At 37.0% G+C, this 14,883-nt stretch overlaps 1 protein-coding gene across 3 annotated transcripts in view; it reads right to left on the bottom strand.

Moving 5' to 3' along the window:
- The window catches only part of LOC121318340 (GRAM domain-containing protein 4-like), a 53,457-nt gene extending 38,884 nt beyond the window's left edge, over positions 1-14,573 (bottom strand). For 2 of the 3 annotated variants that reach the window (XM_041254888.1, XM_041254890.1), the window contains exons 1-3: positions 14,488-14,573; positions 13,705-14,100; positions 2,474-2,681 (exon numbers count right to left, since the gene is read on the bottom strand). In XM_041254888.1, the coding sequence (XP_041110822.1) occupies positions 2,474-2,681; positions 13,705-13,733 (237 nt within the window). In that variant the 5' untranslated portion in view covers positions 13,734-14,100; positions 14,488-14,573. Of the gene's footprint in view, positions 1-2,473; positions 2,682-13,704; positions 14,262-14,487 lie in introns of those variants that run through there. The other variant, XM_041254889.1, reaches the window with a different exon arrangement.
- Between the last annotated feature and the right edge of the window lie 310 nt (positions 14,574-14,883).

The following is a 14,883-nucleotide window of genomic DNA, read 5'->3' as shown; positions in this document are numbered from 1 at the left end:
ACTCATATTGAATAGGGCTTTTCAGAAAAACAATACTAGGAGCACCCTGCTCACTTCTGGCAAATTGCCAGACGAGGGGTAACTCACGAGTTTTATTCGAACTTCAGCCTAACCCTTTAACCTGTAGGGGACGTGCGTCCTAAATGTAAGTATTGCTGTAAGAACCTTAGGAGTCAGTCTCTCAAATTATGTGAAAAACATTTGCTTTCAAGTCCCACCACTGGTCATTAAACCTCCTTGAAATTTGAGTTTTTGCTATTTGTACCAAGTTTAGGCCGTAATAACTTGCGTGGGGGGGACACGGACTCCAAAAAATCACCCATAGTTAAGTTTAGATAGATGTTAATGAGATCTACAAGCATCAAGCTAAATATGGTAACAGGAGATTTTTGAAGTTGCATTTGTCATGCATTCAAGCATTGCTTATGGCCACTTTAGAGGGGTTAAAGCACCACACAGTTCTATCCAAACTGGCTATTTCTTCAATTGTGTATTCTCTGAGGACTGAGCTAGAGGAAAAAGTAACAATGTGGGCTTCCAATGGCACTAAGCTTGGAGCTGAGAGGTTATGAACTTGCATATGGGACTTTGGACTTCGCTGTTATGATGACACATTTGAAACTACCAAAACCTTACTTAGTTGGATTTTAAAAACCAAAAAGTGATAGTAAAGGTTGTGGTGCCTACCCATGGGGATAAGTTAATTGACTGACCAACCATTTGAGAACAAGCCATTTGCTGCATTCTCATGCTAGCCAATCAGTCAATTTCAGGCACAACTGAAAGTCTTTCGTTTAGGAGGTCTTCGACGACAGAGACAGGTGTATTTAAACAGTGCTGTAAAGAATATTTTTTTTTTTTTTTTTTTTTTTTAAAAAAAAAAAACACGAATTTATTTTTTTAAAACCCAACTAAGTAAGGTTTTGGTAGTTTCAAATGTGACACCATAACAAAGAAGTCCCAAGTCCCATGCAAGTTCATAACCCCTCAGCTCCAAGCTAGTACCAGTGGAAGCACATACTATTACGTTTTACTCTGGATCAATCCTCAGAGATATCACAACTGAAGAAATAGCCAGTTTGGATAGAACTATGCAGCACTTTAGCCTCACCATGGATAATAATGTTTAGCTTAATGCTGTATCTCATCAACACCTATCCAAACATATCTTTGGGTGATTTTTTTTGGAGTTCCCCCCCACCCCCCACCCCCATGCAAGTTATTACAGCCTAATCTTTGAAATTTTCACTAAACAAATTTTCACTAAACACAAACTCAAGTTTCAAGGGGTTTTAATGACCAGTGGTGGGAAGTGAAAGCAAATGTTTTTCACAGAATTTGAGAGACTGGTTCCTAAGGTTCTTACAGCAATACTTGCAGTTTAGCACCCACATCCCCTACAGTGTAAAGGGTTAGGCTGAAGTTTGAACAAAACTCGTCAGTTACCCCTCATCTGGCAGTTTGCCAGAAGTGAGCAGGGTGCTCCTAGTATTGTTTTCCGAAAAGCTCTATTCAATACTAGTAGAACAAGGTGCTACACATGATGGCAGCATCTAAATTGCAACCAGGGTGATTTTTCTGGTCAATGTCCCCTTCTCACTTTAGTTTGACCTTTGCAATGTCACAGGTCGAAGGGGATATTTAAAAAAAAATAAATAAATAAATAAATAAAAAAAAGATTGGCTATCATTTCTGAGCTCAGCATGTCAGAAAACCCCCAGGTGAATATTTCTAGGAAAATCTGAGACGGACGGGCAATGAAATGTCCCTTTTCTGGCTGAGTTGGCGTGGAATGACCCATAATCAACATTTCTCTATTTTAAACATGTGAGATGAAAGTTCTGATTGGAGAATGCATTTGTATTCTCCAATATATTGTACATACCCAATAGCACAGTAGTTTGTTTCTTTCAAGCACACATCGATGTACCAATTCCAAGCTATTACTATGCACTCAGTGGATAAGTTCAACAAAAATTAAACAGCCCTAAGAAGCAGGACACAATAATTTCCTTGATGCTGTACTCCCCATCGATACAGACAACTATCATTAGTCAGGATAGACAAAAGCACAGGGTTTTATGGTTGGAGTTGAATACTACAAACTTTGGACTAGTTTGTCCTCACTGTTATTTAGGAGTTGTAGCACCCCATCTACGTAAATGGTAAATTCTAAAGCCACAGACACATGTTGTGTATACTATGTAATATATAACATTTATAACTTTTTGCTGGTTTGGTTTTTGCGATTAACAGGACAGATGAAACCAATCAGAAATGCAACACATCAAAACACTGTAAGCCAATAAGGACTTTATGGACAATTAAGCACATTAGATATCAAAAGGACAACATGAACTCTACAAAACCAAATTACAGTGGTTCAGAAAAGTTCAGAAAGTTCACTCATTTTCAGGGAGGTCCCATAAATTATATTTTTTTCAAAAGTATGGAAGGTTTCTACTGCACTTACAGGGTCTCTGTAGTCTTCAGCGTCTTTTAATGATGGACGGGGCTTCACTGGGATGTCATCACTACATTCATTGTCTGATGTGTTGGGAGATTCGGCTAAATCAAGGAACTCATCTCGCTTGTGGCCTCTGAACCTTATTTTGTCCAACCGCTTTAGCATGTTCAACACAGAGCTCTTCTGCTTTACCTTAACATGCTGAACGGTGTCCCTGGAGGGGGGGAAAAATGAATAGAATAGGATCTGATTACAGCAGTATTCATCTGATTACATGCATTATTCTTTTTGGAGCTGGTATTGAACACACCAAAAAGAGTTTTGAACAGTTTGATAAATATCAAAACTTTAAAGATTTGTGAATAGGGCCTAATCTTTAAGGCCCAATCAAAAATAATTTTTGAATTTGTCTATGAATGTATGCAGTGTATGTTCTACTTAAAATGTTATGATTGGGATCACTACATTTTACTGTCTGATAAAATACTTTTTTTACAACCAAACCAGAACTTAAAGTATTATCTTCTCAAAAGTGATCTGCTCAAAACAAATGCGATCGATCGTCCTGATCAGGCAATAAAAAAAAAAAACTTCATCAACCTATACTTTGGGTCCTGCCTAAACAGGCTGACAGCTCATTATTAACCTACTTGTAATCCATGAATATGCAGGTATTAGACAAAGATCAAAAACACTGAGCAAGGTTATGAAGCAGCAGCTTGCAAGCTGACATTTCAGTCACATTAGAAAGTGTTAAGTGTATTCAATGACTGATTTATCTTAAAAAGCCTGTTACAACATGTATTTTAGAAATGATCCTTCCCTGGATAACAACTGTGGAGATTAAAAAATAAATAAATCTTGCTCTGATGAACTACAGTGTAAATCCACAAAAGACATACCATATGCAAACAATAAATAAAACAGATCATTATCAATGCAAATCATTGCCTTCTGTTGTTAAGCAAGTCTCGTTTTCATAACATTTAGGTAGGTAGCTAGCAAGCTAGCAGCCTTTTCAATGCAGGTGTCTAGGGATATGTTTATTTGTTGTGATGATCACAAGTTCTAACCATCTGCAGCCAATAAAAATCCATCACAGTTAATATAAAACAGCAGCAATAAATTATTATATATTTCAGGTACCAGAGTTATCCCGCATTACACTGCCCCCCTTTATAACGCCACCCTTGCATACCGCCAGCTATTCTCTCTGAACAAATGTCACCAATATAAAAACAGTGCTATTTGTACTCGTTATATCGCCATCCCGCTGTCTGCCACCCGCCAACTTCCCAAGCCAAGCAAGTGTAAAAATAAGCATCGTAGTTTCCCTCATTGTAGCACCAGGGAAATAATCATGGCCAATTAAAAGAAAGTTATGCAGTTAACGTTTGACTCGCTTTCCTAATTCGTCGTTAACTGAATGTTCATACCAATGTCATCAGGTTTGTTCACGTGCAAGTTTTGCACAAATGACGGCTGACAAACTAAAGCATCAGTTTTGTAAACAGCAGAATATATATATTTTTTTTTTAACTGCTTAAAAAAGAATGCTGTTGAGCTTAACCTACTTTGAAAAATAAATAGATGGCATTGTTCAGTGGGGGATAATATTCAGGAGGCTGGCAGTCGTGCCACAAAGAGAATTTCAAATGACCAATATGGTAAAAAAAAGTACACTTGTTTTTACGGAACTGTTGTTTGGGCGATTTGACACTAACAGTGTATTTTTATTTATTTATTTATAAGTACAAACTGTTCCTCAAAAAGTAATCATGTATGTTTCATAGAGATGGAAAAAGATGGTAAAACGTCACTGTTACCTACTGTTGTGTTTAGAACTAGTACTGTAGTTTTAAAAAAGATATGTTTTCTTAAAATGGCCTGGAGAAACTGTAATTGTACAACTACAAAAATAAAACATTTTAAATGTACTGCAAACATAGAAGGTTTTGTGTGTGTGTGTATTTACTTTTTTTTTTTGTTGACCCTCACTGTATCACCACCCTCGCTTATTGCCCGTTTATGCCCATGGCACTTACCTTACCTCTATAAAGAGGGTTGACTGTACATATCAAGACAATACTATGGTTTAACTGCATTACCAGCAAGAGGACAGAAAACTACATGGAATGTACTGTATCATTGTTTTTTTTTCTTTTACGAAAACCAACACGAATAATGATGTGGAAAAAAAATACTGGGTATACCAAGACAGCATTTAATACACATTTCTTTCAGCCCACATTCAGTTCAACAATGTTGCAAACCTAGTTAACTCAAGCACAGACTTCAGTTCTGTTCCATACACAGAGCGAAGGTATTCCTGACCAGTGTGAAAGACTACCTATTAACTCGCTTTCCAAAACAGCTGATAGGCCTTGTCCTGAATGTTAAGTTTAAATAATTTAGATAAGAACAGAATATATCCCCTTTACTAATAAATTAATCTAGAATGACTATTGTTATTTCGTATACCGCATTAATAGAGTAACATGAACTTAAAATGCCATGGGCAGAGTGTGGGCCTGTTTTGTATCTAGGTCAAATGACAATCACATGGTCTTTGACTGTTCTGGGATAAGCAGTTTATTATAAATGAAAGCTACTTGAAGAAGCAGAGGAATTTTTCCCCTTGGAGTTTTTTTCTCAAGAAAAAAATAGTTATGGCAAAAGACTTATTTTTAGTTCCATTTTATGATTCATAGTTTGTACATAAGACAACTAAACTTGCCTTTAAAGATATTGCGCGAAGCAAGCTAGCGTCTGAGCAGTGTGAGGTTGGAGACGGAGGTCTATCTGTTCAGACAGTTGCCATTAATACACACTTAATAATTGTTTTGTTTTTCATTAGATGTCAGCCTTTAGGCAAAAATTTTGGGGGTGGGGGGGGGAGTCAGAGAGGGCCCCAATCTCTCACTACGATCTCCATTTCTCCATCTATATTCGCCTATATAAGCACGGTTCTAATTCCGGTCTATGTTTTGCATTTGTTTTCCTCCTCCTCCTCCTCCTCCTCTTCTTCTATACCGCAAGCAATGCACCGGTTCAGCAGGGGGAGTAAATTCCCTGAGCAGTAAAGGGACTCTCCATGTGTTATATGTTCTCTGGTTCCACCCATATCGGAACCTCTTGCTGTCATGGGTACCTTGCTGCCAAACAGCCGAGGAAGCTCCTCACGGCTCTCTGATTAGTAAGAGTCACGTACAGTGGTTCCCCTACCATTCTACAAGCCTGGCAGCCAGTCGGATCACAAAAGGCAGCCGCCAAGCCTACTAAATTGGAGAAAAAAAAATCATAGTTGCATGTGTGAAGTTAGTTTTCAGGTTTGTTTTAGCAGAACAGGCTCCTGCACCTCCCCACAAGCACCACAGGCCCGACTGGGCCGGTTACATTTAACTAGTGTAATACATAGAAAGTGCCCATGGCCAATTAATTTACAAATCATTTTTTAAAAACGTAACTATGAACTCATCTGAACTTTCCCGCCGCACAATATTTGTTGTACAGTCAGACTCTGAGACTGCGTACCAAAGTGCTGTGTTGGTGGTACTCCTTCCCACGACATGGCAAATCTTTTACAAATCAGGTTTTCTACAACTAAGCAACCAATAAGCCAAAAGGAAAGTGCTGAAATCAATAAATCATAATGAAAGTAAAAATGAAAAAAAAAAATTAAAGACAAACATTTAGAGTGGAGGCTTCATTATGACAGTGAAAAAAAAAAGTAAAGTTCTGCCTTGCTTGGCGTCAGTTTCCCAGACTTGCAGGTAAAACAGCAGCTTTATTTGTTCTGAATTCAACATTTCGTTTACATTTCCAGCCTCCCAGTAAGATATCCAGATGGATACCCAAATAAGCGATTTAACTTTTTGATTCGGGATCCGGTGTGTTCAGGTCAAAAACGTCATTCACAATCTTTCCAGGACTCGCTGGTATCACTCAGCAAGACTGGCGCTGACTTGGGAGAGGCTACACAAGCGACAACGCTCCGAGAAGGATTGTTATTATTTTGTGTTACGAATATTGTTTTAATAGTGTTTACTATTAGGATTAGGGATGGGAATTTCGAATAGTTTCCTATTTGAATACACAGGGTGCAACATTTTTGTGTGTTCGATTACCCGAACTCTGGTCCCGTACGCTACCAAGAATAAAAGGCAAATGCGTGCGTACAAGCAGACAGCATAACAGCGTAAGCCGGTAAAGTTTAGTCGGGTTCACAAAGTGTTCAAACAATGTCCAAGACAAGATTTCCTTGTTCAATACCCTATTTCCTTAGCCACAAGTTTTTCCTTTTGTTTACTGAATTAAAATACAGAACTCAATGAGCACCAACATCACAGCATGTATCTCTTCCAATTAAAACAACAGTAGCATAATATTGCGCAAACCACCAAATAATCATTATTGCCATAGTGTATTCAGAATAAAAGCACACCTATCTTAAAGCAATGTAAACATTCTACATCTGTTTACCATTCTAACATTACAATAGTTTAACATTACTAATTACAACTAGCCATCAAGTACTGACATCAGATAAATCTAAGTCAAGTTACTTTGTTTATTCAATAACCTGTAAATAATTCAAAACAAGGGCACCTGGTTGTACTTTTAATGGTCAGTCTAAATGCTGACGTTACTACATCCATTCACAGAAAGTCAACAGTAGATGTTTTGCATTGAACTGCAGTCCAGTTAAAAAAAGAACTCCTTTCCAACTCCAAGTATCTTGCCTTTTCTTATTAGTCACTGCATTGTTCTGCTTAACATGTAGTATGTCTTTATATTCATCATAACGTTAAATTACCTTTCTAATTTCGATGTTACCGAAGTTTGGATTACTTCTTTTAGCACTTGCTATATACATTAATTTATTTCAGTTCACAAATTAAAAATTTGTCTGTGCCATGTTCCCGGAAGCTGTTTCACGACTGGCTAGCAACAGCTGCAGAAGCTAGTGTGTACAGTCATTACACAGGAACTCAAGCAGGGATCTGTTAACATTAGCTAAAAAGCATGGCAATACAACAGAATACTATTACTGTAGAATGTTGCTGTTACATGATTGGCATACTTAATTAGGGTACTTACGTTTAAAATGCAAATTAAGACTGACAACACGTGTTAAGCGTCAGCATTAAAAACATAAAATAGGCGCGTTTGCTTCTATTAGTAGTTAATGTATAAGGCTTTTTTTGTGTACTCATATGTAATATGCTATTCAAACAGTTTTTTTTTTTTTTTAAATTATTATTTTCATGTAATCGTGTTCTTGACTACACTGACCTTTCCCTAATTAGGATTATTATAATTCAGTGTTAGCGTTGCTGTGACCATATGGTAACAGCTTGGTTGCGGGTTTGCTTGTGAAAAATACATTTTCAAATCTTGAATACAGTATTTATTTTCCAACAAGCACACAGAGGTGTTCATGATTAATGGCTGAAGTAACATATATTGATAAGCTTTGTTTAGCCACTTTCTTTTGAGACATGGGCTCTCTTTGGTTACCGTACACAGTTAGAGACATACTGAAAAAAAAACATCATGACAAAATATATAAATATATTGGGCCCAATAAAATTGCATCCGGGACAGTAAAAACACTAGCTGACCCAAGGGGCCAGTAGTTTAAAATCTAAACATCGAGCCCTGCAATGGGTAAAGGACCCCAGTTACAGCTCCTGGCTGTGCAACACTATGGTATGTTAACAAGCTTTAAAAAATAAATAGATTGATTCATTTGTAACTCTAAAGGAAATGCTTTGTGTAACTAACGATTATACAATGTGAATAGCGTAAGTAGAAGTATAATGCTGTTAATAATCCATATGGGAGAGTATTTTCACTTATTTTGACACTTCCTCCAATGATCAATGTTCAATTTGCTTGCATGAATTAAGATTTGTGTGTTGAAGTGTCAATGTAAGGCAAATCAAACTTGTTAAATATCAAAGACGTGAGTGTTTGTTTGAAACAAAGCCTGGAGGTTTACTGACTTCCAGTTTCTGAATATGATTATCAGAAGGCCATGGCTGTTTGTTTCTCCAAGCCACGAAAAATAAGCTGCACAGATGACACCTACACTTTGTGTAAAAAATAACACCAAACTTACCCCACCCCCCGGGGCTATGTGATTTTCTACCCTCACCCCCACACCCACCAGGCCTATGTGATTTTTCTACCCCCACCAACACCACCACAGGGCCTTTGTGATTTTCTAGGAGAAACACTGATGTCTCTTCTGTCTGTTTACTAATCTCAGCCCTTAAAATACGCCCTGTGAAATAAAATTAATAAAAATACTGTGTATACTTAAATTATAACTCAAGTCCAGTTTCAACTGAATATACTTTAAAACATGTTCAAAAGGCAAAGAAGCAATTTATAAGCAGAATTTCTTGCTATTTTATACAGCTAAAATGATTTTCTGAAAATGATTTTCTGACTTTTCTTCAAACATCCCCACAGATAATATTTACCTCAGAGGACAAACATTATTCAAGGGGGACACACACACACACGTTCAGGGGGTTCTGCATTGGTTTTTGGGGCCAAAGTACTCCACACTGTGCTTGGAGAAGAGGTACGTTATGTTTCAAATTTAACTGCTGCTCTCTAGCAGGTGCACAAACATTAAAACTGAAGCTGGCATTCAATCCCCCTTTCACACAGACGAGTTATGACGGCTCAGAACCGGCACTGATGCGGCATTTTGGTCTCTGTGAATTGCCTATACAGTCACAGAGCTATTATATTTTATGCTGTCTCTTGTTCAGAATCAGCACTAAACTGTCCAAACTCCTGTGTGAAAGGCTATGCCGGCACTGAAACGCTATAATGGGCGTGGATTGAAAGTCAACATCCCACATAACTGTACACCGGACAGGTTGGGTATTTTTGTTGTTGGTGTTACACGCTTTCATTTTTTTCAAATGTTCGCTGATAAAGAATGAGGTAGTAATTGGCGTCTGGAAGAAGTTAAGTAATTGTTCACTTAACAGGCTGACAAGGTTAACTTACAAATGGAAGGGATAGTGCGGGATGCTGCAATTTATGGGCGAATTGCCATTGCCATGAAAACGATCCGTTGACTGACAGGTTGGAAAGTTTTACTCACATGATCCCTTTGGCTGTGTGAAAGCGTTATGACAGTATTATACCAGCATAGATTGCAAAATGTTATGCTGTGTGAATTGGTATTTAAAAAAATAAAATAACGTCTTTGAGACAGCTCAGTAGTGCCATATGTGTGTGAATGGGGTAAAGTCCATTTTCTTTCCAAATGGAAATATTTGCCCAGTCATTTACAACAAGCAATAAAACCATAGTCATCTACTTTCACTGAAATGAGAGGCCTACTACTCCTACAATTTTGTGCCATGTATCTGTTTACTACCACACAGGCATTGCAGGCATCTGCATTTGATCAAAAAATATATATAAAAAAATACTTTACATAGAAAATATACTTTAAACTGCTTTATCAGTGTTTGCCCTCACTTAGAAACTGTTTTGCTTGTCAGGACAAGGACTTTGTTGCTGCCCAAAAGGCTTAGCATTTGCTAGTTTTTTGTATAAAGCACATACTCACTGTACCTCTTTCAAAGGCAGGATTTGGAACATCACAGCTGCACTTCAACTATGTTATCCTACAGTTAGAAAATATCTGCAATCTTATCTTAAGTCTGTCACCTCTTGCTGTGCTCTGCTGTTCATCAGCACAGAGTCTCAGTACACAGCAGGGTATGTTTCTGACGAGGAAGGATTTATTTACCTTTCATAAAGTGACTCAGCATGTCTAAATTCAGACTTTCATCCAAGCACACCGCCCAGGACAAATCACTGAACCCACTGAATCCTGTTAATCGCATACAAACCACTAAATTGATGTATTATTAACCACAAAAGTTACATTTGAGTACCAGTAAGGACTACTGTTAAATATCACTTTAAGGTTAAATATTAACTGTAAATCAAGAAATCGCCATAAAATAAATAAAAGGATGCTTAGGCCTACTTTTTTTCCAGTCTGTAACAGAGCTCAGACTATCACATAGAATGGCTTTGGTAAAAAATCACAAGCTATTCAGTTACGCTAGTTAAGAGTAATTTATGTTTCTTGTATTTACAAAAACATGGCAAACTATACAGCAGTGCACGTTATTAATAAAAACCTGATCTTGCTCAGTTGATGGTAGGCAACAGTCATGTTGTTGTCCTAATCAGTCTGACCGATACCCTTTTCATATTATCATCAGTTAAAATCCTGAACAAAATATAATTATCCATAGAATACTTCCCAAAAAATAAAAATAAAACCTACCAGATGTAGCAGTAATTCCAATTATGTGTTATAAGCAATAAAAATGAATAGTAAATGCTCTAAAAAATGTGGTTTACATTCAAAGTGTGACAAAGCCAGGGCTAAAAGAAATAAATAGGAAACACTACTGAGTCACTGGCTTTACATTTCTCGATTTTACAGGGACCCAGCACAGGACTACTAAATGATTAGTTTCTATTGACATTAGTATATCAAATTGACTGTGCAGCGGTTTGAACACCCATGTTTGTACTTCGTGTTTGAGTACTTTGGGCAATACACGTAGCACAACACCACTATTGCTGTCAAATTTGTTCACAACAGTTCTCTTACAAATAGTAGGCTGGACAAAAAAAAAAAAAAAAAGACATTCTTGTTATGTTGTAAATGCAAATGACAATCAGCACTTGAGATAATTGATATATTCTGCTTTAGTAAGTGATCAAATACTGTAAAGTTTTACTGTTGCCAGACCAAGGAACTGGTACTGTTAACCTAGCTCCTCAGTCTTGATTAACAGTTGTTGTTAGTATATCAATAATTAGCTTTACATTTATGCGTTTAAAAAACCTAAAACAAACAAAATCAAACAAAACAGTCTATCTTCCCTCTTTCAAGTACAGTATGCAGAGGAACAGTATAGCTGGCATCCAGTCTGGATTAGTAGGGTATAACAGTAGAGCAAGTAGCTGAAAGTTTAACAAACAACACTGCACATTTTGTCCTCTATTGCTACTTCAACAAAACTCACTGTTCACCTACAGCATTTTGTGTTCCACTGACCAATCTGGCAGCAATGACAAATCAGTCATCGGCTAATGAGTCAGATGGTATGCCTGTACAAAGTACCAGAGGTCAGACTGAACCATACAGTAATATGGTTATCTTTCTGAAAAGTACTAGGAAAAGTAATGCAAATAGAGTACAGTTTGTTATGTCGGCACATATGCTATTTTCTTTCAGTATCTTGATTACACACATTTGCTGCAAAGCAGATTACTGCCAGGCTGGACCTGGCTTAACCCTTTAAGGTACAAGGGACATATGTGTGCCACAAATAAAATTATGTTAACTTTCTTACTTTTGCAATGGGGTGCATGAAACAGGGTTTCAAGTTTACTGACAGGTTGGATCTGGTCAACCAAATGGTCTCTTTCCTTATGATACTTGAGTCACTCTCTGATGTATTTTAAGAAGAAACTGTTTGAACAACAGCTCAATTTCTTGTGTACCTTAAGGGGTTAATAACAGGTCAAGCAATGTCCAATCCTGAAACATTCCACATGCCAATGCATAATGCTCATCTATAGGACTACAGAGTTTTCTGAAAAAGAGGGGTTTCCTATATCAAAGAAACTAGTGCTGCACATATCCAGGATTAGAATCGAACCCTCCATAGAAATTAGCTGCTTTGGTTTGTGTGAATTGCAGTCATCACCAATCTAAGCAGATGTTTCTTCTTGTGTTTCACACCAATGACCCTTGCCTGTGAAGAGCTCATTCCAAACAATTGGTCGTGCAGCACTGAAAGAAACACCAATCTGCTGATTTGGCCTTTCTTTACTTGTTTACAAAGCCAATATTTGCAACTGACAGCGGGGTTTTTAATTAACATCATTACAGCTCTTATATTTCGCGTGCATTATTATGGTTGTTTAAGTAAAGATTACCCAATTTAAATGCATTTAACATTCCTATAAGAGCAGCTTGGGGCTTTTGCCACGTCTTCGAAAAAAAGTAGAAAGCAGTGTATTTAACAACCCAGTTAAATAATGCCCATGCACTTCAAAAAAGAAACAAGATACTACAAACTTAACCATTAAATTAATTGAAACAAAAACGTACTGCAGACATGTATGTTTCATCGTAATTAAATTTGGCTTAATGGTAGGCCTTGATAAAATGCAGTATCTTCCCACCCTAACTGAATCAGCCACAATTTGATAAGCAGCTATAAATATCATTATACCAAAACTGAAATGTGTGCAATAGACTGCCTTACAAGGATGCTCAATTAACTTATAAAGGCACATTGCTAAAGTTCAGAATGACTGTGCCAGTGTGCCAAACCTGTGAGTTGAGGGCAGCGACATTACTTTAACATGCGCGTTTTACTTAAAAGGCCTATATAATAACAAATGCATTTAACGGGATTACAACAAGCAAACATATACCAAATGCAGAGTGCCCTAATACATTTCGGTAGTTATAGTTTTGTGAGAAACGTCTATTCTACTTTATACTCAAAGACTGAGGATTAATATTTTACACACAATCGACATTCGTTGATTTAAGGTTAGCTTCCGAGACGCGTGAAAAAGACCCGCTGCTTTCTACAAGATTAAATAACTACAGTCTATCGACAATGCTCTGTTGTCTTGTTACTGTTGAACAGACTTCTTCCTTATCAGCAGGCAACTAAACACTGGTTAACAGGAAACAGTCGCCTGTAGCACTATTTTCAGAATGCAACACGATTTACTAGACTACAGAACTAACAATCTATACTGAAAGAATAAAGACAGTTATTTTTACAAAACGGTGGGTGTGATGGAAAGCCTAGTCTGACTATAGCGGCAACAAAAGTAGCAAAGGAGTGCATTAGGTGTTGGCTGTAACACGACAGCCTGATTATTTATATAACTACCACATTTATAAAATGCGACCAAAAAGCAATTGACGATTAATACCCATATATAATCAAAATACATTGCAGGATAGTATGTGGTACCCGATACGCCTCAGTCAGTGGTAATGTTATACAACACTATTCATTCACAGCAATACAAAACTGTAATTTGCGTTGATCAAACAATGCAGATACGGTTTATACATTCAAATCAAGTGAAACATGTTGCTCGTATTTTTTTTATTACTAAATAAACAAAACAAAGTTACATACCCAGCGCGGAAATCAGAGCAAAGTTTCATTAACACTGAGGGTCCTTGAGATTCTGTGGTGTATTTCTCTCTACACCTGCTGAACCAACTGAATATCTTTAAAACCTCGAGATGAACAAAATGAAGAAATATATTTCTGCCTTTGTTTACTGAATCGCCGCTTGAAAATCGATGGCTTAGTTGCCAATGCAGGTTATTTTGTGTCAATGCCAGCCCCGCCGTATATATATATATATAAAAGGCTGCCTCAATTTCTCTTGTTGATTTTCAGTGAAGTACACAACACAGGAGGAGGACCTGACCAGGAAATTTCGTCAATGTCAGCGACTACACGCTTAAAGGGGCCGTCTGTTCGGGATGATCCAATAACACCACAAGCGAACGATTGTCTAGGAGCCTGAGGAGGAACAATAAAAACAAATATGAGAATAATATAAGTAAAATACATTTACGTGACCGCTATTTAAAAACAAGTGAAAGTAAACGGCTATTTTTCATTCTTGTGAATTCATTAGAAAATAGACATCAGTAGCCTATGCACTGCATCATATATTTAAATCCTACAACTTTATCAGGGCATATTAAGTCGCTGTAACAATGTTATTTTGTATGTTATTTCCATATGTTTTAATCAGCCCGTAATTTTGCAGAAGCCGAGCAACATTCCTCGGCAAAATAGGTGAACAAAGCCAATACAACAACCACTCGGCTCGAAACGCTACAGTACATCTCCTAAGTCCACGACACTGAAATTGGTTTTTAGGGAAATGCAGTAACTGAAAACCTGTATTTGGTTGTGTGATTCCTCGTGTAGCCTGAGTATCCACTGCCTGCACAAGATTGTTCCGGTGATGTCATGCTTGTTCTGATGTTCTTCACCCAGTGGATATATATATATTTATATATATATATATATATATATATATATATATATATATATATATATATATATATATATATGTGTGTGTGTGTGTGTATATATATATATATATATATATATATATATATATATATATATATATATATATATATATATATATAGTTGAATGTCTTGCAAATAAATTGAAAACACAATAATAGTCTCCACCATTTAGATTTGCATGGTCATACCAGTGGGTGAGTTCTTAATGTATTTATAAACTGTGGTAGAGAAACTGGTCCATGCAGAAAGTCACCTCTA

Source organism: Polyodon spathula, chromosome 7 (assembly GCF_017654505.1).
Source record: "Polyodon spathula isolate WHYD16114869_AA chromosome 7, ASM1765450v1, whole genome shotgun sequence".
Taxonomy (NCBI): domain Eukaryota; kingdom Metazoa; phylum Chordata; class Actinopteri; order Acipenseriformes; family Polyodontidae; genus Polyodon; species Polyodon spathula.
Note: the sequence above shows the minus strand (reverse complement) of the source record. Positions and strands in the feature narration are given on the sequence as shown.